At 42.9% G+C, this 26,217-nt stretch overlaps 1 protein-coding gene across 1 annotated transcript in view; it reads left to right on the plus strand.

The window, feature by feature from the left end:
- Positions 1 to 9,376: 9,376 nt before the first annotated feature.
- The window catches only part of LOC132406275 (E3 ubiquitin/ISG15 ligase TRIM25-like), a 35,751-nt gene continuing 18,910 nt past the window's right edge, over positions 9,377 to 26,217 (plus strand). The window contains exons 1-3 of the mRNA XM_059991691.1: positions 9,377 to 9,886; positions 9,974 to 10,069; positions 15,052 to 15,285. Coding sequence (XP_059847674.1) covers positions 9,392 to 9,886; positions 9,974 to 10,069; positions 15,052 to 15,285 — 825 coding nt within the window. The 5' untranslated portion in view covers positions 9,377 to 9,391. The remainder of the gene's footprint in view (positions 9,887 to 9,973; positions 10,070 to 15,051; positions 15,286 to 26,217) is intronic.

Consider the following 26,217-nt stretch of genomic DNA (forward strand, 5'->3'; position numbering starts at 1 on the left):
TTTTATATGTTTCCCAATCCTCTAACTTCCCACTAATTTTTGCTTTTATGCTGTCTTTGACTTCTCTTGTCATCCACAGTTGACTCATCCTCCCTTCTGCATAGTTCTTTGGTGAGAATCTGTGCTGCACTTTCCAAGTTGCTCCCAGAAACTCCAGGCATTGGTGTTCTGCTGTCATCCCTGCTAGTGTCCCCTTCCCATTAACTTTGGCCGCTCATGGCTCCTTGTTTACTTTAGTCTGTAATATTGATAAATCTAACATTAGCTTCTTCCTCTCCAACTGTAGAGTATTAACTTGGGCTCCCAAATCAAATCTAGTTGCTCATTACTCAACACAAAATCTAGGACTGTCCTTACCATACTGGGTTCAGGTAGATGGAGCTTGTCAGCCTGGGAAGACAGTCCACCTAAGAAAGGGAAAACTCTGATTTCAAACCTCCACTGCTTTGTGGCCATACCCACTCATGGGAAAGACCTCGGGAGTAAACCCTGAGGATAAATCCAGAGCTGGAGTCCCTAAGGCAGTCCGACGTTGCCTTCAAATCCTGCGACAACACTGCTGCCAAGCTGTATCAGCCCTTGCCCTTCCCTTGGACAACATTGGTGTTGTGGAGAGGGGAGGCTTGCAGCCTGAGCAACTGCCAGTCTTCCATACAACCTTGCCCACTCCTATGTCCTGGAGAGGACACTCCAGTGGACTTTCCAGGCACAGATTCATAGTGTTGTGAGACTAACAGATGCCACCATTACTGGGTTCAACCACAAGTTGCTCTAAAGAGCCATGTCATAGGCATTCTATAAATTCCTTCTGTTGGGATCCAGCACCAACCTGATTTTCCCCCAATCTACCTGCATATTGAAATTCCCCATAACTATTACAACATTACCCCTTTTTACATGCCCATTGTAATTTGTACTCCACATCCAGTTTCAATTCCTCCCCCCCCAAAAAAGGACTTGGTTTCATTTTTATAAACCAGAGTCATCCCACCCCATCTAGAAGATATTACCGCTACACATTCAACTTGAGATTTGTAGATGTTCAGTAGCACTTGCTAAACAAAGATCTTGTCCTAGAGATTCAAAGTTGATGTAGCAATTTCCAAATCTCAAGCCAACAATGGACAACAACAGATTTATCTGTAAGCAGCCCATGCTTGACAAAAGGACAGGGTTGAAACTATTGGGCCAGAACCACTCCCTCAGATTGCAAGCAAGTAGTGTTTCTAAACTCCAGAATTCACAAGGCCACTTGATTGAAATAAGATCCTGAGGTTTTGATAGAGTAATGGGGAAGATTAGAGTCTTTGGAACTCTCAAAGGATGATAGAAACAGAGAGTGGGTTTTAAAATAAATATAAAATCAAGACAGCAAAAGATTCCCTTGGATGAGAATATGGTGTAGGGGTCACAAGCCAATTAACCAACAACCTACCAAATGATGAAGCAGCCTACTCATGTTCTTTGCAAGTTTTACCAGCCACTATTTAGTTCAATGACACTAGTCAATATAATCTCTTTTGCTTCTGGTTTTACTAGCTCTAACACATCTTTGTTAATGGCTTCAAGCGCTTATACCCAATTAAGTGTTGAACACAGGATCTCATTTTTTGCACTGAGCACCAGATCAACAATAGTTCAATGGGCAATGGTCTCTGATACTGAAAAGGAAAATAATCCCAAGGGAACAATTGTCAGAAGTGTCAAAGTCATTGTTGAGTTATTGATATCATCAGAATTGAACCAATGTCCCGAGATTAAATAAAGTCACACTAACCACTACACTACCTTAGCACCCACAATTTAAGTCTGTAGCATGTAATAACATTCAGCAGTTCATATTTCAACAGCAGCTCAATTTGGTCCTGTAGCTCAATACATTAAGTGTTACTTCAGATTAAAACTGAAACCAAAATTGTTAATTCACCATGTGGATGAACTGTTCAGGTTTTTCCTCTGGTAAGGAATGGTTCTCAACATCTTAGCAACAATCAATATCATGCTTCCAAGTTCTAATTACCCAATCAACACCTTAATTAGATCCCATGTTTCACAAAGCAATATATTTGATGCAATTGTACATGCACTCCCTCCAATGGGAGGACATCTCAAAGTTATGCATAGAACCAGAATGCCAAATGGGGTTCAGTACAGCTTTATTTAAACAAAAAACATCCACATATTATACTCCAACCCTTGGAGAAAAAGGTTACTTTTAAAAAATTATCTGCATCATTTTACCAGCTGCAGGTCAGATCAGGAGGAACAAAGCAGCTCAGCTTTAGAAAGTGGAAAAGAGGAAACAATTCAGTGAAGGACAGCAAAGAACACACAAACACACACCCATATGCAGGGAAGGGTGCACCACTGACACCAAAGATCCACAAAATTCAAAGCTTTCCAGGAAATTAAAAATATGGAAAAGTGCCGTAAGGTGCACCAATACCTAAACCTTATTCTTAACATCTTTATTTGGATAGAGGTGCGGAGTTATTGTCAGCAACAAAAGAGGGAAATAAAGATGTCTGATCTGCAGGGGCACTTTCCTCTGCATAAGTTCCTGAGGGCCAACGAGATCACTGAGAAAGCATTGAGCATCTATACGGGAAGAAGGCATAGCCCAAAGGTTAAAGATTGCAAAATCCACAGAACAACCGGCGTGTGAGGTTTTGTATCAATCTCCTTCTGAGATCCCAGTGGAAAGGTGATCATCCGAGGTATGAAACTGCAGTGCAACTTGCGAACATTTATGAGTATACCTTTTTCAAGGTAAAAATGACAATAACATTTTTCAAGCCTGGGGGAGGTTACTTGATTCTCTGCAGTGAAGTGGTAGGGTGATACTCTTGTCCATGGTGGACGTGTCTGTGGAAGGTCAGTGAAGACCACAACATGAACAGAGCAAGGATACATGTCAGAGACAACAGCTCCTGTTGGCAGTGGGAAAGGGGCAGCCAGCCCCTCTTCCCTGAGCAGAGGGAATCTTCATGGTCCTTAGAAGTGAGGAATTCAGAGGTGGATGATATCAGACAGCTGGTTCAGAAGTATGTTGGTGCCATAGCTGTACCAGTTCTCATCGTCAGCTATAACTCCCAGTGATTACTTAACCCATTTATTATTTTGCAAATGTACATTACTTGCAAAATATTCCTAGGTATTACTAAACTAATAAAAACAATGCTTAACTTAATTCCTCCAAAGGTTTTGCACCTGCCTGTCCTTGAGCATAAAAACACTTTGTCCCATCAGGGCCCATTTTGCACTTTCCCTTCTCTTTGTTAACCCTTTTGAAGTTGGGAATTCAGTACTGACCTTCCTGATCAGATGGTCCCCAAAATACAGTTCTCAGCCTACCCCTCTACTCTGGCCACACTGCACTAAGCAAATAGAAAAGTCCAAGAACAGCCCATTCGGCCCTTGGTTTTTATGAAACTAGTTTAACTAATAATTAAATACCTAACTAAACTAATTCATTCTGCACACATAATATCCATATCTTCCATTCTCAAGTGTATATCTATGAGCCTTACAGTCTTCTATCATATTTGCATCCGCTACCACCCCAGGCAGTTCATTCCAGACACTCTTCAATCTCTGTGGAAACAAAAACTTGCCCACATATCTCCTTTGAACTCACCCCTTCTCCCCTTAAATGTATGCCCTCTATTTGAATCATGGGAAAACTGCCAGCTGTCTTCCCTCTCTCTCACTCTTCTCCCTCTCCTTCTTCATAAACTTCTATCAGGTCCTCCCTCAGCCTCCACCATTCTAGGCATTTGGTATCAAATATGAGGACATTTGGTCTGTCACCAAAGACCTGAAAGTGTCTACAGTGTATGGTAAAGAGCATTCTGACTAGTTACATCATTGCCTGTTGTGGATGCTCAAACACACACGATCAAAAGAGGCTCTAGAGCAGCCATTCTCAAACTTTTTGCTCCGGAGGAACCCTTGAAATAATTTTCAGGTCTCAGGGAACCCCTGCATAAAACTTAGTAAATTTACAGCTCATGGTACGTGAGCGAGATCAGTAAGTTGTAGATATAATAATCCAAAAACAATTGTCAATGCTCTTGAGCAGAGAATGAACTTTTAGCCAACCTTTCTTGAAAAAAACAGGTAGTTAAGCTTAGCTTACCTTTCTTAAAATTAAAATTAATCTCTTCTTTTCTCTTTCGTAAATTTTAAAAACTCATAAGGCAAGCATAGAGCTCTAGAGGTTCCACCACAGCCACAACAATAGGGTTATTGTCATGGGGCGTTAAACTTCTCTAATCGGAATCTTCTTGATACAAGATGTTTAGATGGGGCAGAATTTGTTAGGTGCATCCAGGAGAGTTTCTTAACTTAATACGTAGATAGTCGAACAAGACAAAGGCCTGTACTAGACCTAGTGTTGGGTAATGAGCCTGGCCTGGTGACCTACCTTTCAGTGGGTGAGCAGTTAGGGAACAGTGACCACAAGTTTTTAAGATAGTTAAGGATAATTATGGACCTTGTGGTTGAGTATTAAATACGAGCAAATCGGGCAAGAACTGTGGAGAGTTCATTGTGATCGGCAAGTCCACATCTGACATGTGAGGGTGTTTAAAGACCAACTGCACTGAGTACAGCGCAGGTATGTACCAATGAGAAAGAATGACAAGGGAGAACAAGGCTGATTTAGTCAAGAAGATAAAGAAAAAGTCTATAAAACTTAGAACACTAGAATCAAACAGAGACCTTGAGGAATATAAAGAAGCCAGAAAAGAACTCAAGAAGGGAATTAGGAAAGCCAGAAGGGCCATAAAAAGTCCTTGGCCAGTAGGATTAAAGAAAATCCCAAGGCATTCTATACATACAGTACATCAACAGCAAGAGGATGACTAGGGAGAGGGTATGACTGGTCAAGAAAAAAGGAATGAACATATGCTTGGATGCAGACAATGTGGGTGAGGACCCTACATCAGTACTTTGCATAAAGGAAAAGGACATGGAGGATAGGGTAATCAGTGTTGAGCACACTAATATGCTAGGTCATTTAGTGGTAGAGGACGTAGCACTGGGTCTCTTAAAGACCATTAGGGTGGATAAGTCCCCAGGGACTAATGGGATATGCCCCAGGTTATTGAGAGAGACAAGTGAAGGGATTGCTAGGGCTTTGACCAGTCTCTGAGTCCTCTTTTACCAAAGGCAGTGTCCCTGAAGACTGCCAGTAGCTAATGTTCCATTATTTAAGAAGAGAACCAGGAATAATCCTGAAATCTATAGACCGGTGAGTCTCATGTCAGTGGTAGAGAAGGTACTGGAGAAAATTCTTAGAGTTAGGATTTATGGATTAAAAAGGGAGAGCCAGCATGGCTTTGTCTGGGGCAAGTCAGCCTTATTAACTTGACTGAGTTTTTTGATGAGGTTACACAGGTGATTGATGAAGGTAAAGATGTGGATGTTGTCTACGTAAGGCATTTGACAAGGTCCCTCACAGGAGGCTCATCCAGAAGATTAAGATGCATGAGATCAATGACGAATTGCCCATTTGGATTCATAACTGGCTTGCCCATAGTAGACAGAGGGTAGTGATCAAAGGGACTTATTCTAGCTGAAGGTCTGTGATTAGTGGTATTCTCACAGGGACCTGAACTGGGACCTCTGCTGCTTGTAATGTATATAAACAACCCGGATGAAAATGCAGATGGGTGGGTTAGTAAGTTTGAAGATGATTGTTGGTGTTGTGGATAGCATAGATTAGTTGCAGATATGGGTGGTGAAGTGGCAGATGGAGCTTCACCCAGCCAAATGTGAAGTATTGCACCTTGGCATGTCAAAAGTGAAGAGACAGTACACTGTTATGGGACTTGATGAGCATAGGGATCTTGGGACACAAGTTCACAACTCCCTGAAAGGGGCCAAACAGGTTGATAGGGCAGTTAAGAAGACATATGGCATGCTTGCCTTTATTAATTGAGACATTGTTCAAAAGTCAGGAAGTTACTGTACATTGCAGCTTTGTAAAACTTAAATCAGGATGCATCTGGCATATTGCTTACAATACTGCTCACCCCATTATAGGAAGGATGTCAAGGCTTTGAAGAGGGTGCAGAAGAGGTTTACCACAGAGTGCATGTGTTATAATGAGAGGCTGGACAAATTTGGATTGTTTTATTTGGAGTGGTAGAGGCTGAGGGGAGTTCTAAGAGGTTTATAAGATTATGAGAGGCATAGATGGAGTAGACAGACAGTATCATTTTCCCAGAGTTGAAATAGCTAATACTAGAGGGCATGAATTTAAGGTGAGATCGTGAAAATTCTAAGAGGATGTGAAGGGCAAGTGTTTTTTTTTACACAGAGAATGGTGGAGGCCTGGAATGCACTGGCCGGGGTGGTGGCAGAAGCAGATACATTGGGGATTTTTAAGGGATATTTAGATAAGCACATGAATGTAAGGTATATGGACAGATGTGGACATTGTGTAGGCAGAAGGGATTAGTTTAGTTGGCCATTTGATTACTAACTTAATTGGTTCAGCATAACGTTGTGGAATGAAGACCCTGTTCCCGTGCTCCACTGTTCCACGTTCTGTGTAATCCTCCCTATCATAAAAGACGAGAGGTGGTATCTCAAGATGGTAATATCCACTATTAAGGACCCTCACCATCTGGGATGTGCCCTCTCCTCAATACTACCATCAGATAGGAGGTACAGAAGCCAGAAGACCCACACTCAGCATTTTAGGAATAGCTTCTTCCTTTCTGCCATCAGATTTCTGAATGGTCCCTGAACCCATGAACCCTACTTCACTATTCCACCGTTGCATTATTTAATTATTTTGTAACTTACCATAATTTTTATGTCTTGCTCTGTACTACTACCGCAAAACAAATTTCACAACATACGTCAGTGGTCATAAACTTCACTCTGAGAAAATGAACATGAAAGGCTTGATTTACTTTTTTTAAATAATTCTGCTGCCTAGAAAATGATAAAGCAGTTGATGTTGGTGTGCTATTGCTTTTTCAGAAGGTTATGTGAACAGGGCAGATTGTCTCCAGATGCAGCAATATAGGTCTTCAGGCTGTTCATGATCTGATCTTTAGGAGCAGTGTGCAAGACAAGGTTTTCACTGTATTTGCTACATGAAAGTCTAATTCCAATTCCTCTATTGCAAAGGGGGGAGATTACCACCTGGCCCGCTGGAATACTTCCCTCAAGTTGGCTGGAATCACGATCAGTGTGTCAGCAAGCCACAGCAGCAGCATCTTTCTAACACTTTGATCTGGAAGCTATGTGCTGAGGCAGACCCTCCTTATGGACCTGGGTGTAATAGCGTTGGGGCAGAAGATGCCATCAGCACAGCACTGAAGATGTTGTGCAATGCTGGAAAGATTGGCTGAGATACAACTCCCTCCTTAGAAGTGAAGCTTGATTAGGAGCAAAGAAACTGCTGGAGAAACTTAGTGGTACCAAAACATTGGTCATTCCTGTTTTCTCAGATACTGTTCAACCTAGTTTTACGTTTCAGATTCCAGAATCTTTTGTCTTTGAAGTTTGCATTCAGTACAACATACACCCACCAAGGGTCCATTTTGTAAACAGATTTTCTCTGTCCATGGGCACTGCCTGACCTGCTATTTCCAGTGCTTACCTTTATTTCAGATTTCTGGCATCTGCAGTTTCTTTGATTTTCAACGTGCTAGCTTCCAGAAGTGAAGAGGAACGTCTTCAATGGGAAGTGGATGGAAAGAAGCACTGGGGTTTTGATGGTATACAGTCAGCCCTCCTTATCCTCAGGGAATTGGTTCCAGGACTCCTCGTGGATACCAAAATTCGCGGATGCTCAAGTCCCTTACTCAACCTATCTCAATGTGGTGGATCTTAGGACCCAGCGGAACCCCAGACCTTATTTAACCTGGCTCAGTGCGGTGGACATCAGGAACCAGCGGCAGAGAACTGAATCCGCAGTGCTTCTGTTCACAAAAATAATCACGATCGCGATTGAAAATAAAGTGGAAATAATAAAGCGATTGGAAAGAGGTGAAACGCCATCAGTCATTGGAAAAGCATTAGGCTACAGTCGGTCAACTATCAGAACAATTTTAAAGGATAAAGTGAGAAAGGCTCTGCCCCGATGAAAGCTACAATTATTACTAAGCAACGCAGTGGTTTAATTATTGGGTTTTGGGGTTTTGATCCTCCACATCAACCCGGCACGGTGGAGAGCGCACTCGATAGTGGTCTGTCACTGGATCGAACTCGGGAAGAACTTCCCGAGCCCGGCGCTGAAACATACATTCTAGTGTTTTATATGCATATAAAGGTAAAATATATACTATGACAAACGTTTGACTGACGCTAAATAATACCGGATGTACCTGTTCCGACTTACTAAGTAAGAGAACTTACGATTTTTTTGGATCCCTATCCATGATGACCCACGCACTTCCTCCCGTATACTTTAAATCATCTCTAGATTACTTATAATACCTAATATAATGTAAATGCTATGTAAAATGGTTGTTATACTGAATTGTTTAGGGAATAATGACAAGAAAATAAAGTCTGTACGTGCTCGAACAACAAGAGCTGGAAGAGCACTTCTGGGTTTTCGCAATTCGCAGTTGGTTGAATTCGCGAATAAGGAGGGCCGACTGTACACACACGGGATATGGAGTCAGTGTAGGAGACCGGATGGAACACTCTGCCCACCATTCAATGTGATAAAGGCTGTTCTGTCTCAACACTCAGCTCCTCCTGTGCCACTTCCCCAGAGCTGTCAATTCCCTGATCTTTTGAATGTTATCTTCGTTCCGCTTAGATACTGCCAATGAACCAAAGCTACAACCTACCATGGCAGAGAATTCCAGAGATTCACCACCTGCTACAAGAAATTTCCACACACCTTAGTTTTTAGTGTCTGTCCACTAACCGTCCCTTTAGTCAAGGCTCTCCTGGATCTTAGCATTTACCATGTAGGTATTCCCCCCCCCCCCCAAGGATCTGATATGTTTTTAAAAGATTATCATGTGCCATAGGCCAACCCTCTTATGCTAGGTATTAGCCTAGACTGGAATGCTTCAACAAGATTCCGGTGACTAGAATGAGAAGAGGCAGCTGGCGACTTAACTGTCAGCTTGGAGATGTTTGGCTGAATGTTCCACCTGAGGTTATGGGGCTGAACAGGGACAAAAGTGACTACAGATACCGGAACCTGGAGCATCCAACGATCTGCTGGAGGAAGTCAGCACATCGAGCTGAGGGGAAAAACACTGGTAGGGGCTGCCTGAAACGTTGAAAATCCCTCCACCACCCCCCACTCACACTGACAGCTTGTTGCGGAGACGGGACCCCGCCCCTCGCGCCGCTGCCGCTGCCCCCGCCCCCGCCCCCCGCCTCCCCCTCCAATGTTGCCTCAGCCATGGCAACTGCGGCATCGCAGCCACGGTCGGGCGACGAGCCGACCTGCCCCATCTGCCTGCAGATATACAGCGACCCGGTGGTGCTGGGCTGCGAGCACCGCTTCTGCCGCTCGTGTCTGGCCGAGGCGGCGGCGGCGGCGGCGGCCGAGCGCTGCCCCGAGTGCGGCCCGCCGGAGCCGGAGCGGGAGCCGGTGCCGGTGCCCTGCAGCTACTGCAGCCGGGCGCAGCAAGCCGCTGTCAAAACCTGCCTCAAGTGCGAGGCGTCCATGTGCTCGCTGCACCTCAAGCTGCACACGGGCAGTGGCGTTTTCCGCAACCACCCGCTGGTGGACACGGCCGCCGACCTCTCCGCCTGGAAGTGCGCCGAGCACGAGAAGGTGCTCGATGTCTACTGCAAGGACGACCGGGTGTGTGTCTGCACCCTCTGCACGCTCATCGGCCGCCACCGCGGACACCGCTGCGGCAGCATCGGCGAGGGGGAGAGGGAGCTGAGGGTAGGTGCGCGCCCCCGTCCCGCCGCCGCCCGCACCCACACCCGCGTTCCCAACACCCCAGTTCACCCGCTTCCATCTCCTTTCCAGGCTCAGCTGTACCGGCACCTGAAGACCATCGAGCGGAACACCGCGTCCGTGCAGGCCGCCCTCAGCGAACTTCACACCCAGAAGGTAAACACTCAGGTAGGTTCCCGGGACCCCGTGGGCACAGTCGGCCGGCTCCACCCACTAGGAGAGGGGTGGCTTCGTGTGAGTCAGGGATAGGAGGAGGCTTCCTAAGGGACAGATTTCCTGTTGGTCAGGGACAGGGTGAACTTCTGTGTGGGTTAAACCTAGGAGAAGGCTTCATATGGGTTAGAAGCAGGGTGAGGTTTAGTGTGGGTCAGGGGTGGGAGTGTTGTGGTTTTTTGTGCCTCGCAAATGACCAAGAGACGCAGAAGATTCTTCAAGAAGGGTTAAACTTTAATTTGCAAATCAAAGCTGAGACAATCATTGAGCTAGTCACTGATTGCCCACCGATCTCTGGACACAGCATTTTTTATAGTATTTGTCCAGTTGTATTAGCATATGTAATCGATCTATAGTTGCGTATTACACGTACTACCCGTATTATAGTTCCTATCAATTGGCTTAATCATGTTCTAATCTACCTCTCATTAGCTACCTCTCATTAACATACCATTGTCTTCTACATTTTTAAGACTTCAGTCTCCTACCAAATTGGGTACATGCATAGCAAATAATAAACTCACCAGAACTGAGCAATGTTCTAATCTACATTTCTTTAGCTCTTTAGCTACCTCTCATTAACATACCATTGTCTTCTACATTCCTAGGATTTCATCTTGGGTACATGCATAGCAAGCTGACTACACAGCAAATGATACAAGTTTTATACTCCATAGTATTTTTATACTCCAATAGGAGCAGACTTTGTGTGGTCAGGATTCATGTGGGTAGACCTGGGATAGTTAGGGACAGGGGTTGTAGGGGAGTTGGTTGATATCAGGGAATCCTTTCAGTGAGTCACATTTAAAGCCCCCAAAGGTGGTGACGCTCAGGAAGATAATAAGTGAGAGCAGAAAAGGGATGGGTGGTGGGCAGATTATATCATTTGAGGAAGGGGTTAGGAAGCACCATAGGTATAGTGTGTAGGTGACAAGTATATGGAACATGATGAGTGAGGGGGACAAGATTAGGTGCAAGAGGGAGAAAGGAAAACGGAAAGTGTGGGTTACCTGAAACTGGAAAATCCAATGCTCATATCATTGGATTGTAGATTGCCCAGACAGAACGTGTGGTGCTGTACCTCTTATTTACATTTGGCCATGGAGAAGGTTGAGGACATAGAGGTTGTTGTAATGGGAAGAGGAGTTGAAATGACTTACAACTGAGATGTTAGGATGGCCATTGAGTACAGAACTTACTGCAGGTCCTCAGCAAAATGGTTGCCTCATCTATACTTGGTTTGTCAATGTGACAGAGGCCATCCAGGAGCCCTGAATGCTGATGTTTGCTCTGAACCTCTTGACCACATCTGCATGCTTTTATGCATCGAGTTCCTGCTGCGTGATTTGCTGTTTAGACATCTGCATTAATAAGCAGGTGTACAGGTGTAGCTAATTAAAGTGGACACAGTGTATGATGATTTATATAGTATTAATCATTTCAAGCTAAGTGTAGGCAACATGATTAGAACATTGACCATGTTGGTGACAGTGATGGTGTTTCTGAGCCACTGGCATGGTTTCCACTTCTCAGTTGTGAATTTGTGACTGAGGTTCCTCACTGTCATGTATCAACAGGGATACTCCAGGCCCATCGTTTTTCAGCTGGTGGATGGTTTGTTCAACTTTGTTGGTCAGACGTGACACCACATTGGATAGCTACTTATATTTCTGTGGAATAGAGTCAAAGGCACTCTCTCTGAAGAATGTAGCAGCTGAGGAGGTTCTTGAAGTCTTTCTTCCAGTGTGCCTTGGCTGCTTCTTCATCCCTGAAAAGATCATTTCTTGGTTCTCAGTGGGTGAAGGGTGTTTGGGCCACAGATGATCTCACCATTGCTGAAGAATTCACACCTGTCATGCTGTGAGCCACCCGCCTGGATTTCCTGTACTCTTTTGGAGTATTGGATTAGTATTGTCATGTGTTCTGAGATGAGGAGAAAAGTTTCTCTTTGAGTGCTATCCAGACAGATCATTTCATACATTAAGGTAGTACAACTCAAAGCAGAATGCAGAATATAGAGTAACACATACTGGATGAACTCAGCAGGTCAGGCAACATCCATGGAAATGAACATATAGTTGATGTTTTGGGCCGAGACCCTTTTTCAAGACTAGAAAGAAAGGGGGAAGATCCCAGAATAAAAAAGTGGAGGGAGGGGAAGGAGGACTAGGTAGAAGGTGATCAGTGAAGCCAGTGGGCAGGAAAGGTTAAAGGCTGGAGAAGAAAAAATTTGATATGAGAGGAGAAAAAGGAGGAGGAGGAGCACAAGGGAGCGATGATAGGCAAGTGAGAAGCAAGAGACCAGAGTGGGGAATAGAAGAAGAGGGGGAGGGGATTTATTTTCCTGGAAGGAGAAATCAATATTTATGCAATCAGGTTGGAGGCTACCCAGATGAAATGTAAGGGTTGCACCTCCACCCTGAGGGTGGCCTCGTCATGGCACGAGGGGACCATGACCCGACATGTTGGAATGAGAATCAAGTAAAATGTTTGGCCGCTGGGAAATTCCACTTTTGTTGGATGGAGCAGAGGTGCTCAACAAAGCAGTCCCCCAATTTACTACAGGTCTCACTAATGCACAGGAGGGGGAGGCCGCATCAGGAGCACTGGACACAATAGATGACCACAGCAGATTCGCAGGTGAAGTGTTGCCTCACTTGGAAGGAGTTTGAGGCCCTGAATGAGGGTGAGGGAGGAGGTGAATGGGCAGGCGAAGCATTTTGACAGCTTGCGGGGATAAGTGTCGGAAAACACAGAAGGAGCAATCCCTGTGCAAAGCGGAGAGGAGGAGAGGGGCAAAGATGTGTTTGGTGGTAGGATCCCTTTGGAAATGGCGGAAGTCGCGGAGAATGATATGTTGGGTGTTTGGCGCATAAGGACAAGAGAAACTCTATCACTGTTATGGCGGCAGGAAGATGGGGTGAATGCAGATGTTCAGGAAATGGAGGAGATGCCAATGAGGGCAGCGTCAATGGTAAGGAAGAGAAACCCTATTCTTTGAGGAAGGAGGACATATCTGATGTCCTGGAAAGGAAAACCTCATCCAGGGAACAGATGCAGCAAAGACAAAGGTACTGAGAAAAGTGAACAGCATTTTTACAGGAACAGGGGGAGAAGGTTTAGTCCAGATGGTCATGGGATTCAGTAGGTTATAAAAGATGTCGATCGACAGTTTGAGAACTAGAAAGGAGATAGAGGTGTCAGAAATGGACCAAGTTAATTTAAGGTCGAAGGGGAAGTTGGTGGCAAAATTTATTAAATTGACAAGCTCAGCAAGGGTGCATGAAGCAACACCAATACAGTAGTATCTGTTGCGGAGTCAGAGTTGGGGAGTAATACCGGGGAAAGCTCGGACTGTTCTACGTAGCCAGTGAAAGGGGCATGGCTCTCCCCTCTAGTCTGGAGAACATGGGTGAGGCGATTATTGAGGGTGAAGACCAGTTTTGACAAAGGAGGGCGATGGTTGAGGGGAACTGGTTGGTTCTTTGATTGAGAAAGAAGCAGAGCTTTAAGGCCTTCTTGATGGGAGATAGAAGTATATAGGGACTGAATTTCCATGGTGAAGATGAGGTGGTCAGTGTCAGGGAGTTGAAAGTTATTTAGGAGATAGAGAGCATGAGAAGTGTTGTGGATGGTGATGGGAAGGGACTCAACCAAGAGGAATAGAATGGAGTTGAGCTATCAAGGCACAAGTTCAGTGGGTCAGGAGAAGACAGAGACAATTGGCCTACATGGACTATCAGGTTTGTGCATCTTGGGTAGGAGGTAGAAGCAAGTGGTGCAGGGTAGAGGTACAGTGAGTTTGGTGGCAGTGGATGGGAATTCACCAGAGTTAGAATTTCATGTCGTAGCTACAGTGAAAGTGCAGTGTAGGTAAACAAATAAGGTGCAACAGCCAGGACCAAGTAGATTGGAAGATCAAGGCTTTAGCATGTGAGAGATCCATAAATGTGGGATAGAATCTGTCCATGAGTCTGCTGGTATGTGCTTTCATGCTTTTGTATCTCCTACCAGACAGGAGAGGGGAGAAGAGGAAATGTTCAAGGTGGGAGGGGTCCTTGATTATTTTGGCTGTTTTCCTGAGGCAGCAGGGAATATAGCTGGAGACAATGGAGGGGAGGCTTGTATGCATGATAGGTTGGACTGCATTCACAGCTCTGCAACTTCTTGCTGTCTTGGGCAGAGCAGTTGCCATACCAAGCTGTGATTCTGTGGTGAGATTCCTTAGATCATGGTTTCTCAATTGGACCTTGGCCTTCAGATACCTGTAGAGCCTCTTCTATCTTGTGTGGTGAAATTTCAGTTCCAATACTTCCTTGCCCAAAATTTTACCTAAGTCAAACATGGTAATATTTGTTCATTTAAGTTCAAGTCTGGTCTATTATTTTCATAGGCATGTATACAAAGGGTATAAATACCAAAAAATTAGCTTTTTGCTAATTTTGAAAATAAGCTATAATTAGCAACAAATTACATTGCAAGATGTGGACAAAGATTTTAATATGAACTTAAGATAAGTAATACACAGCTTAATTCCTCCATTTCACTTTACAGCTCAGCCTTTGATAAACCAAGGTTATATTTTCTTCTGTCATCCCTGGTCTTCATGTTCTTTTTGTTCCTTTATGAAGTGCTCTCTGATCCACTTGGGAATACTTCCAGCATCAATGACAGCTCTGAACATAATTGTCATCAACTGAGATTAAACTCCTGACAAAAAAGATTCTTTGAACACAAGTACATTACTGTACCTGTTTTTGACCATTGTAGACAAGATTCAAATTTAAATTTAAGTCATCAAAAGGCCAATGATCTTTAAATAGTGCATTGTTTTATAATTATTTTAATTTTTCAACTAATTTCTGAATCCAATTTGATATTTACCTACAGTACAATAATCTACAAATGAATAACCAAAACTAACACATCTCTTTAAGAATCTGATAGCAGAAACGAAGAGGGAAGTCAAGGAGAAGTATGATGAATTGAGGAAGCACATTGATAATGAAGAGCGGGATGTTTTCCTGTGTCTGGATAAGGAGCAGAACCGTGTGATAACAGAAATTGACATTCAAATCCACAAGCTGGAGAAGGAAATCAAGTTCTATGAGATGTGCCTGGACAATTTTAATGACCTCTCACAAAAGAGTGAAAAGCTTTCATTTATACAGGTAAAGGGATCCATTGGAACTTACTAAATTTGTCATAATGCACTGATAATTCCGGTTACCTGCATCTTTTACAAGTAACATGCTGTCAGATGTGCAGTTTATATACCTAATATGCTACTTAGTTAGATACTGGAAAGTTAGAAGAATAATAATGTTTATACAAGTAATATAATATTATGAGTAATGTATAATTTACAGTTGATATGTCTTTATTCAGGTGATATTTTTACACAGTTTTATCTACTCAAGTTGTTGTTTTCACTTAAGATGCATACATTATCATATTCCTAAATGTGCTGTTCTTGCTGAGATTGCTTTGCAAGGCTCATGCTCAGAAAACAGAGCAGTATTGTAGCAGGACTTGCACCACAACATCATTTCACTGACTTTGAAGGTTCTTAGAATTTCTGTTTTCATTCCATTCTCATAATAATGACACCATAGTTTGATGCCCTCTAATATGTAAAGAACTCGCTGATGCTTTAAGATTTAAAGCCGCCCTGTTCGTCACCTCAACAGTACTGTGGGGAGTGGGAGAGTAACATAATTCATCAACCTTCACAATTCCCAGCAATCCAGGGTTTTTTTTTTATTGTCTCTGTGCAATGTTTTTCATGAATTAGATAGTTCCCATTCCACCAATATTTCACTGGTATGCAATAACTAGTACATGGTAACATAGTGTTCCCCAAGCAGCTCCCACATATTGCTTTTCTAAGATATTATCATGTCACCATTATTGAAAGGGGAGTGGGAGGATGACTCTTGAGAAATCATAGACCGGACTGTAGACTAAAGCAGAGTGAAAGCTCAAGGTAAATACTAGGCAGAGCATAATTATCTAACTTTCCCTCAGACAGCTGCATTAGACACCCTGCGCTATGAATGATGCTGGTAAGTGTGGCTGTTAGATTTAATTGTATCATGCATGACTCAGGTTTGCCGGAAATCAACCCTCAGCCGCTTTCACCATCCCCGACATGTATGAGTTAGAGCTTCATAGTGAGTTCTGTCCCTTTGCCTATGACTCATATCAGTGTGAACTCTCTATAAATAATGAAGATGAGAGGGTCATAACTCACCTAGTGAGCAAGGGCGTATGTGTCAAATAGAGATTATATTCTAGAAGGTTCATTTAAATTTTAGTTTGGTGATACCTCCACTGTCCACGAGCCCAGTCAATAATCAAATCTACAGTCAATCAAATCTGTCAATAATCAAATCTCTAGTCAAATAAATCCATCAATAATCAAATTTACGGTCAATGAAATCTGTCAACAATCGAATCTACAGTCAGATAAATCTGACAATAATCAAATTTACGGTCAATGAAATCTGTCAACAATCGAATCTACAGTCAGATAAATCTGTCAATAAATTTACGGTCAATGAAATCTGTCAACAATCGAATCTACAGTCAGATAAATCTGTCAATAATCAAATCTACAGTGAGCTCAGGTATCCTTTCCTTTCCATTGTATTACTCAACGTGCCTGCATGAGATGTAATGAATCAAATTTGATTAGGGACCTTATGTTAATGGAGCACATAGGAGACGGTGATCATAATATGATAGAATTCACCCTACAGTTTGAGACTGAGAAGCTAAAATCAGATGTATTTCAGTGGCGCAGAGGGAATGGCAGAGGAATGAGAGAGTGGCCAGCCGAAGTTGATTGGAAGGGGACAATGATGAGGTGACTGAGCTTGAGGCCTGTTGCTAGATAAATATCCACTTTCATAATGTCAACAAGACAAATGAAATGGTTATCATAAACATGAGAAAGTCTGCAGATGGTAGAAATCCAAAGCAAAACATGCAAAATGCTGAAGGAACTCAGCAGGTCAGGCAGCGTCTATGGAATGAATAAGTAGTCGATGTTTCAGACCGAGACCCTTCTTCAGGACTGAATTGGAAAGGGAATACTCCAGAATAAAAAGGTGGGGGGGGGAGGTGGCTAGCTAGAAGGTAATAGGTGAAGCTGTGAGTGGGAAAGATAAAGGGCTAGGGTAGAGGGAATCTGATAGGAGAGGGGAGTGGACCATAGGAGAAAGGGAAAGGGGAGATGATGAGCAGGTGAGGAGAGATTAGAGGACAGAATGAGGAATAGAAGAAGGGAGGGAGGAGGGAAAAACATTTTACCAGAAGGAGAAATTGATGTTCATGCCATCAGATTGGAGGCTACCCAAATGGAACATAAGGTCTTGCTCCTCCACTGTCTTCAACTTCAGGAGAACTGGTATCACTCACACCCCTTTTTACATTGAGCAGTTTCAAATTCCTGGAAGTGCACATCACCCACAACCTCTCATTGTCCCAGAACACATTCTAACACAATCACCAATACATCAACTTTCTGAAGAGAATGAAGAGAGCTGGACTATGCACATCTATACTCACGTCATTCTACGGATCACAGTAAAAAGCATGCTAACATTCTGCATTACTGCATGGTGCGGAAACTGCACTGCAGTGGACAGGAAGTCAAAAATGCCTAAAGTGTCAGAGGTACCAGCCTACCTGCCATCAATGACATATAAAACAGAAAGATGCCAGAAAAGGACCAGTAATATAATGAAAGATCCCACACCCACCCTGCTCATGGACTATTTGTTCCACTCCCGTTCGGGAGGAGACTACATGTCATCCATACCAGGACCTACCAGGCTCAAAAACAGTTACTTTCCCCAAGCAGTAAGACTGATCAATTCCTCCACCCCACCACCATTAGTTTATCATTTCCTGTTAGTCATCTTAAGTACAGACACTCCTGTACCTAGCGTCACTTTATGTACAGTCAATCTATGTATATGAGCTATATTATGTATTTATATTTGTGTTTTTTTATTATTGTGATCTTTATCTTATTGCTATTTTGTGTTACTTCAGATCCAGATTAATAATTATTTTGTTCTCCTTTACATTAAACAATCTTGAATCTTGACACTGAGAGCAGAACAGCAACTGGGAACAATTCGGAAGCCACTGGTTGGATAATCCCAAAGGAGAAGTATTCTAAAGGTGGATGAGGCAGCCTTGGCTAACAAGGGAAGTCAAAGACAGCATAGAAGCAAAAGAGAAGGCATAAAATATATCAAAAATTATTGGGAAGCTAGAGGCTTGGGAGGCTTTTAAAAACCAACAGAGGACAACTAAAATAGTAATAAGGAGAGAAAAGATGCAATTTTAGCCTAAACTAGCCAATAGTATAAAAGAGGATACCAACAGTTTTTTTTTTACAGATAGATAAAGAGTAACAAAGAGGCAAGAATAAATATTGGACCCCTGGAAAAATGACATTGGAGAGGTAGTAATGGGGGACAAAGAAATGGTGGACATACTAAGTATTTTGTGTCAGGCTTCACTGTGGAAGACACCAGCAGTATGCCAGGAATTCGAGTGTGTCGGGGGCAGAAGTGAGTGTAGTTGCTCTTACTAAAGAGAAGATGCTTTGGAAGCTAAAAGGTCTGAAAGTAGATAAGTCACCTGAACTGAATGAACTATACCCCAGGGTTCTGAAAGATGTAGCTGAAGAAATTGTGGAGGAATTAGTAGATTCTGGAATGGTTTCGAAAGACAGGAAAATTTCCAATATCATTCTACTCTTTAAGAAGGGAGGGAGGCAAAAGACAGGAAATTATGGGCCAGTTAGCTTGACTTCAATGGTTGGTAAGTCCATTATTAAGGATGAGTTTTCCGGGTACTTAGAGGCACATGATAAAATACACAAAAGTCAGCATGGTTTCCTTAAGGGAAGATCTTACCTGGCAAATCTGTTGGAATTCTTTAAAGAAATAACAGGTGGAATAGACAAAGGAGAGTCAGTGAATGTTGTTTACTTGCATTATCAGAAGACCTTTGACAAGGTACTGCACATGAGGCCACTTAACAAGATAAGAGTGCATGGTATTAGCATGGATAGAAGATTGGCTAACTGGTAGGAGGCAAAGAGTGTGAGTAAAGGGGAATTTTCTAGTCGGCTGCCAGTGACTAGTGGTATTCCGCGGTGGTCATGGTGGGACCACTTCTGTTCATATTATGTGTCAGTGATTTGGATGCTGGAATTGATGGCTTTGTTCCCACATTTGTGGATGATGTGAAGATAGGTGGAGGTGAATGTAGTGTTGAGGAAGCAGGGAGACTGCGGAAGGACTTAGATTAGAAGAATTTGCAAAGAAGTGGCAGAAATATAGTGCAGGGAAAAGCATGATTTTACACTTTGGTAGAAGGAATAAAGGCATAGACTATAGTCTAAACCAGAAAGAAAATTCTGAAATCAGAAGTGCAAAGGGACTTGGTAGTCCTCGGGCAGGTTTCCCTAAAGGTTCACTTGCAGGTTGAGTTGATAGGAATGCAAATGCAATGTTAGAATTTATTTCGAGATGACTAGAATATAAAAGTAAGAACATAATGTTGGGGCTCTACAAGGCATTGGTCAGACTACATTTGGAGTATTGTGATCAATTTTGGGCCCCTTTGTTAAGAAAGGATGTGCTGGCACTGGGCAGGGTCCAGAAGATGTTCACAAGAATGATACCAGGAATGAAACGGTCAACAAGTGAGGAGCATTTGATGGCTCTGGGCCTGTACTTGATGGAGCTTAGAAGAATGATGGGGGATCTCACTGAACCCTATTGAATATTGAAAGACTTAGATCGTCTGGACATGGAGAAGATATGTAATATAATAATAATAATTTTCATGCATCATCTCCAAGAGGACCACAACCTTATTGCAAGGTTTGCAGGCTTGTGTGCCTCAATGACTCGAGTTATGTCAGCTGGAGTCAGGGCCTTGTGCTTTGGCTCTTGATAGGATCACCCATGCCAAAAAGATCAAAGGTAGAGGCCAGACTAAGAGTAGTCCACTAGTCCTCCAGCTCAGGGTTAATAACCCTGACTGGCCAAAATAAATTCTTATGGAAACTACAATGAAGAATCTTTCTGTATCTGTGTGCAACGGTATTTCTGAGTCTCCATCTGGGATTTGCATGGCTGACAGTAGTGAAAACTGAGAGGAGACTACTGGCACATTGAAGGAAACCCTGGCTTCATTGGGCTCCTGGAGGGCGGAGGAGACACAGGAGACCACAGACAACTTGGTGCTGTATTATAAAGGCAGAAGTGAGGACCCTGAACCACACCTGGGCACAATAGAGAAGATGACCAAAGACAGACAGAGATGGAGGACCTTCATTGATGCCCTAAACGCCAGTGGCCTAACAGATAATAGGTAAGTAAGTTTCAAACATTAAGATGCAGGCTCAAAGTGCTTTATGTAGATTGTAAAGATAGATCAATATAGTTATAAAAATACAAGACAAAATTAAAAATCATAAGACAAATATTATATAGAATAAAATGTAATCATCAGGTGTACCAAATTATATAAACGTAATCAACATCAACAGGGTATCAACATGTCCCTTTTAGTAGGCCAATTTTTTTTTTAAAGTAGGTTTTTAAAGAAGTGTTTTGAAACGTTCTACGGTACTAGTCTTGGCGTATCTCAATTGGTAAAATATTCCAGATTTTTGGTGCATAAGAGCAAAAGGCTGCATCGCCTGTTCTTATATGCTTGATTCTAGGAACACTAAGCAAACACTAAGATTACGACTAGGGATGTAAGGGGATAAACACTCCAAAATTTACAGAGGAGCAAGATTATTCAGAACCTTGGATACAATAAAGAATATTTTAAACTTGATCCTAAAGAGCACAGGCATTACCAGTGTAACAATTCCAAAACCAGTGAAATAAGCTCTAATTTTTTTTTTTGGGTTAAGATTCTTGCTGATGCATTTTGAATAAACTTCAGCCGATTTGTATCTTTCATGGGCAGATCTGAAAAGAATGAATTATGGTAGTCTAATCAGCTCAAACCAAAATGTCTCAATGTTTCTGTATCTTGAGATGTTACGAGAAATCAAACTTTTGCTGTACTGAACTGCAGCAGGGGAGTCTCGGATCAAAGGGCACAACCTGAGAATAGAAGGATGTCCCTTCCGAACAGATGAGAAGGAATTTCTTTAGCCAGAGCATGATGAATCTGTGGAATTTATTGCCACAGGTGACTGTGGAGGCCAAGTATTTGGGTATATTTAAGGCAGAGGTGGATAGATTCTTTATTAGTAAGGACGTCAAAAGTTATGGGGAGAAAGCAGGAGAATTGGGTTGTGAGGAAAAATAAATCAGCCATGATGGAATGGTGGAATAGACTTGAGGGGCAAAATGGCCTAATTCGGCTCCTTTGTCTTATGGTCTTTTTAAAGTGTAAGTTGATAGATTCTTGAATAGTAAGTGCATCAAAGTTTATGGGGAGAAGGCAGGAGAGTGGGGTTGAGATAATGGTTGAGCAGACACAATGGGCCATCAGCCTAATTCTACACCAATATCATATGGTCTTTTGGCTTTGCAGCTGGAGTCTGGCCTGGGAATGTTGCAGACTTGAGAATCTAACCACATTTAAATAAGAAGGACAATTATCCCAATATTTTTATTTTGCAGGAGAGTCCAGGAACACTTTTTAATTTGCTTGTTAATGGTGTTTTTTTAATTGTTGTGTTCTGTGTTGTTCTGCTGAACATTGTGGGCCTGCTAGGTTGGCGCTGGAATACGTGGCTGCACTTGCGGACTGCCCCCAGCACAGCCCTAGGTGTACTGATTGTTAACACAAATGACACATTTCAATGTATGATTGATAAATAAATCTGAATCTAAAGCCATGTACATTAGGACAGTCCTGGATCATTAGAAGCACTACCATGGAGATAACTCTCCATCCTGGTAATCTAGTGTTTAGACACGCTGAAGTCCATTCAGACCCAGCAGACTGTTCAGTAAAAAACACAGATGGTGCACAGGCTTAATTCAGGTCAGACAACACTCTATCTGTTCGACACCGCTCCCCTCTCTCCCTCTCTACTTCCCTGTGTCTGACACACACACACAGTTCTTCTGAATGACTAGTCTGGAAAAGGGCTGAAGGGCCCTGCTGATGTGACATTTTTCTAGTGACTAATCCACCATGCTATGAAAATGCACTGTGAGTCAACCTGAGCTTCCAGCATAACCTCACTATTTATAGCCACTGTACTAATGCTTATCTGACCTGGTGACGTTTGCTTGAAAAATCAAGTAAGAACAACACTTTGAGCTTCTGCCTCAGCCGCCCACGTCCTTCAACTGCTTGAGATTCTCTGGATTCTGCAGCTCCTTTGTACAAGAAACATTTAGGAGAAAGGCATAAATGGTGTTTAGACAATGCCGTGACCCCTACAAGGAAGCAGAGCTCAGGAGAACATGAGCTGGAGACCAGGCTCCAATTCAGAAAAGGGTTAGATTCCCTCTACACAGGTGCTGCCTGACTTGCTGAGTATCCCCATTGCGAACTATCTGTTTTTGTTACCAGCGGGTGGATTGCTCAAGAAGCATGAAAGCGTTGATTATAAGCTCCACTGACATGATTCCTTGCTGTCCGGAGGTGATGCTTAACGTCAGGTCATGAGCAGCAAGCTTCCAGAGCTCTTTATAGGAGCTATCCATTTATCACATCCGTGGCATGACATTCATGTCACGTAAGTTCCAAGAAATGGTCTTTTTGTACTTACTGCCTCCTTCCTCTGGAGGGATTTAATCCTCACTCCTTCCTCTGATATAACCTTGAAGAGGTCAGAGTTCAATCAGCTGTTTCCATCCCTTCCACCTTGAGAAGGTGGCTAATGTCCCATTGTTAAAGGGTATCAAGGATAAGCCAGGAAACTACAAGCTGGCCAGCCTAACATCAATAGTGAAGAAATTACCAGAGGGTATTCTGAGGGACAGGATCTACCAGCATTAGGATAGACAGAGTCTGATTACGAGGAGTCAACATGGTGTTATACATCAGAAGTCATGTTTGATAAACCTTTTTAGCGTTTTTTGAAGAGCTAACCAAATGTAAATGAGAGTAGGGCAGTGAATGTTGTCTAAATGGACTTTAACAAGACCGTCAACATGATCCTGCATGGCAGGATGGTCTGGAGGGTAGGTCCCACGGAGTCTAGGTGGAGCTGGGAGATAGGAAACAGAGGGTGATGGTTAGAAGTTGTTTCTTGGAATGGAAGCCAGTGACTAATGGTGTGCTGCAGTGGTCTGTGGTGGAACTCTTGTTATTCATTATTTAAATGATTTGGATGAAAATGCACAAGGCTTGTTCAGTAAGTTTGCAGACGACGCAACATTAGTAAATGTTGTTGATCATGAAGAAGGTTTTTGAGATTACAAGGGAATTTTGATCACTTAGGGAAGTGGGCAGAGGATTGACAAATGGAATTCAATACAGATAAGTGCGAGTTATGCACTTTGGAAAGTCAAGCCAGGGTAGGATTTATACTATGAAGAGTAGGGCACTATGGAATGTAATGGAACAGGGGAACTAGGAAGGCAAGTGCATAGATAATTAAAAGCAGCATCACAAGTAGTCAGCATCGTGAAAAGGCATTTAACATGCTGGCTTTCATCAGTCACGCTTTGAATATAGGGTTTGGACTTTGTTGCAATTGTGTAAGTTATTGGTGAGGGCACACCAGGAGTATTATGTATAGTTTTGATCAACATTATAGGAAAATTGTAGTTAAACTGGAAAGAGTGCTGTAAAGATTTGTGGGGATGTGTCAGTACTAGAGCAGTGGTCCCCAACCACCGGGCCACAAAGCATGTGCTACTGGGCCGCAAGGAAACAATATGATTTGGCGATATGAGTCAGCTGCACCTTTCCTCATTCCCTGTCACGCCACTGTTGAACTTGAATGCATGCGAGGTCATTATGCGCGTGAAGTCATTACCCACGTGAGATCATCAGTCGCCTAAATGCAGGGATACTCTTGCACCAGGTTGGCCTCGGGTAACCGGCCGCCTCGCGCAGCCGGCGAGAAGTGCTGTTGCTATTGGCCTGGAGCGCAGACAGATGGGCGACGCCTCTAAACCTGTTTAGCACACCGAATGTTCATGGGGAACCTGGTGCTAAAATATTCGCAGACGACCTAATTCGGGCTCAGGGTTTCGTAAGTAACTTCCTCACTGCGATCTACTGAAAGTCATCCCTCGAACCAAACTTTTGTCAGCCGATAGTGTTGTGGTTTCTCGTGCCCCACAAACGACCAGGAGACGCAGAAGATTCTTCAAGAAGGGTTAAACTTTAATTTGCAAATCAAAGCTGAGACAGTCATTGAGCTAGTCGCTGATTGCCCACCCACCGATCTATGGACACAGCATTTTTTTATAGCAATCACCTGGTCCAGTTTCACATGTACCACACGTACAGTTCTAATCTACATCTCTTAGCTACCTTTCATTAACATTCTTAATATTTCATTCTCCTGCTAAATTGGGTACATGCATAGCAAATAGCAAGTTTCAAAGCTGACTACATAGTTTTGGTTACACAGCAAACAATCTCAACTTTTATACTCCAATAATAGGTTCTACCTACCTACAAGGGGGGCGGGCACATGCCCTGTCACACTACTCGGTCGCTCTCTCCAGACTGCGACCACAGTGGCCCCGGCACAGGGACCTCCAGCCCTTACCTTGTCCTCTCACTGGTGTGTTGCAGTGTTCATATGAGGAAAGGTTCATAAATTCATATGAGGAAAATATGTGCTGTGTGTTTAATATCCAAATGTTACTTAAAATGTTATGATGCTATTGACTTAAGTGAGTTATAATTGACTTATCACTACATTCATGCGAGGAAAATATGCGCTGTGTGTTTAATATTAAATTTGATAGATAAACCCTTTTAGAAACGAAATTGAGTGTATTAGCCACTTATAAATGACTTGTAGTTGACTTATCACCGGTGGTGATTAACACCACACCCTTACCCCCCCCCACCAGTTGGCCGGACTGGTCTGCAAGAATATTGTCAATATTAAACCGGTCCACGGTGCAATAAAGGTTGGTGACCCTTGTACTAGAGGGTCTGTATTATAGGGAGAGGTTGGCCAGGCTAGACTTTCTTCCTTGGAACATAAGAGAACGAGAAGCCACCTTAGAAAAGAAATTATGGGAGGAAAGATAAATTGGATGGTTACAGTCTTTTCCCTAGGATAGGGGACTCCATAACTAAGGGGCATAGGTTTAGAGTGAGAAGGGAAAGATTTAAAAGGGAATTGAGGATCAGCTTTTCACATGGAGGGTGGTGAGTATGGAATGAGCTACCAGAGGAAGAGGTTGTAGCAGTACAATAGTATCATTTAAGAAGCACTTGGACAGGAACATTAAGGAATATGGGCTGAACACAGGAAATTAGGACCAGCTGGGTAGGTACAGTGCTTGGTTGGGCAAAGGGTTTGTATCCATGTTATATTGCTCTATGACTCTATGATACATTTGACTTCTCTTATGCCTTATCAATTCCGGAGAGTGGTTGGACACAGTCAGTTTGTAAGAAATATTCCCCTTTTCCATTCTAAAACCTTGTTAGTTTCTATAGTTACAGAAGCTTTTTTTAATTTTAAAATTAAACTTTATGCATAAAACAAATTTAGGAAAAATAGTGCATAACTTTCTCTACACCAGTAGTATCATTGTTTGTATAAAGCACCAATGAATAATACAGGGTTAAGATGTTTGAGAAGATGATGCACACTGCCCAGTGGTGCAAGGAGGGCCTCAGGTAGCAGTCTCAGAAAGCTACCTCCGTTGGCTGCACCAAATTGTATGCATACCTTAGCCCCTATTCTTGCCATCTGGGAGATGTCATGCTGTTTGTTAAACCTGCTCCGGTGTCCATAGTGACAGGTTCAAAAAGCAGACCAAATTAGGAGTGGCTAATAGCTGGACATTACGCCGTGCTTATGCCCAGGCCAAACTAATCACTGGCAAACTGTATCCAGAAAAACATCTGAGATAATAGTTTGGTAATGGCTTTGGCACTGCTGCCTCCTT

Source organism: Hypanus sabinus, chromosome 16, assembly GCF_030144855.1.
Source record: "Hypanus sabinus isolate sHypSab1 chromosome 16, sHypSab1.hap1, whole genome shotgun sequence".
Taxonomy (NCBI): Eukaryota; Metazoa; Chordata; class Chondrichthyes; order Myliobatiformes; family Dasyatidae; genus Hypanus; species Hypanus sabinus.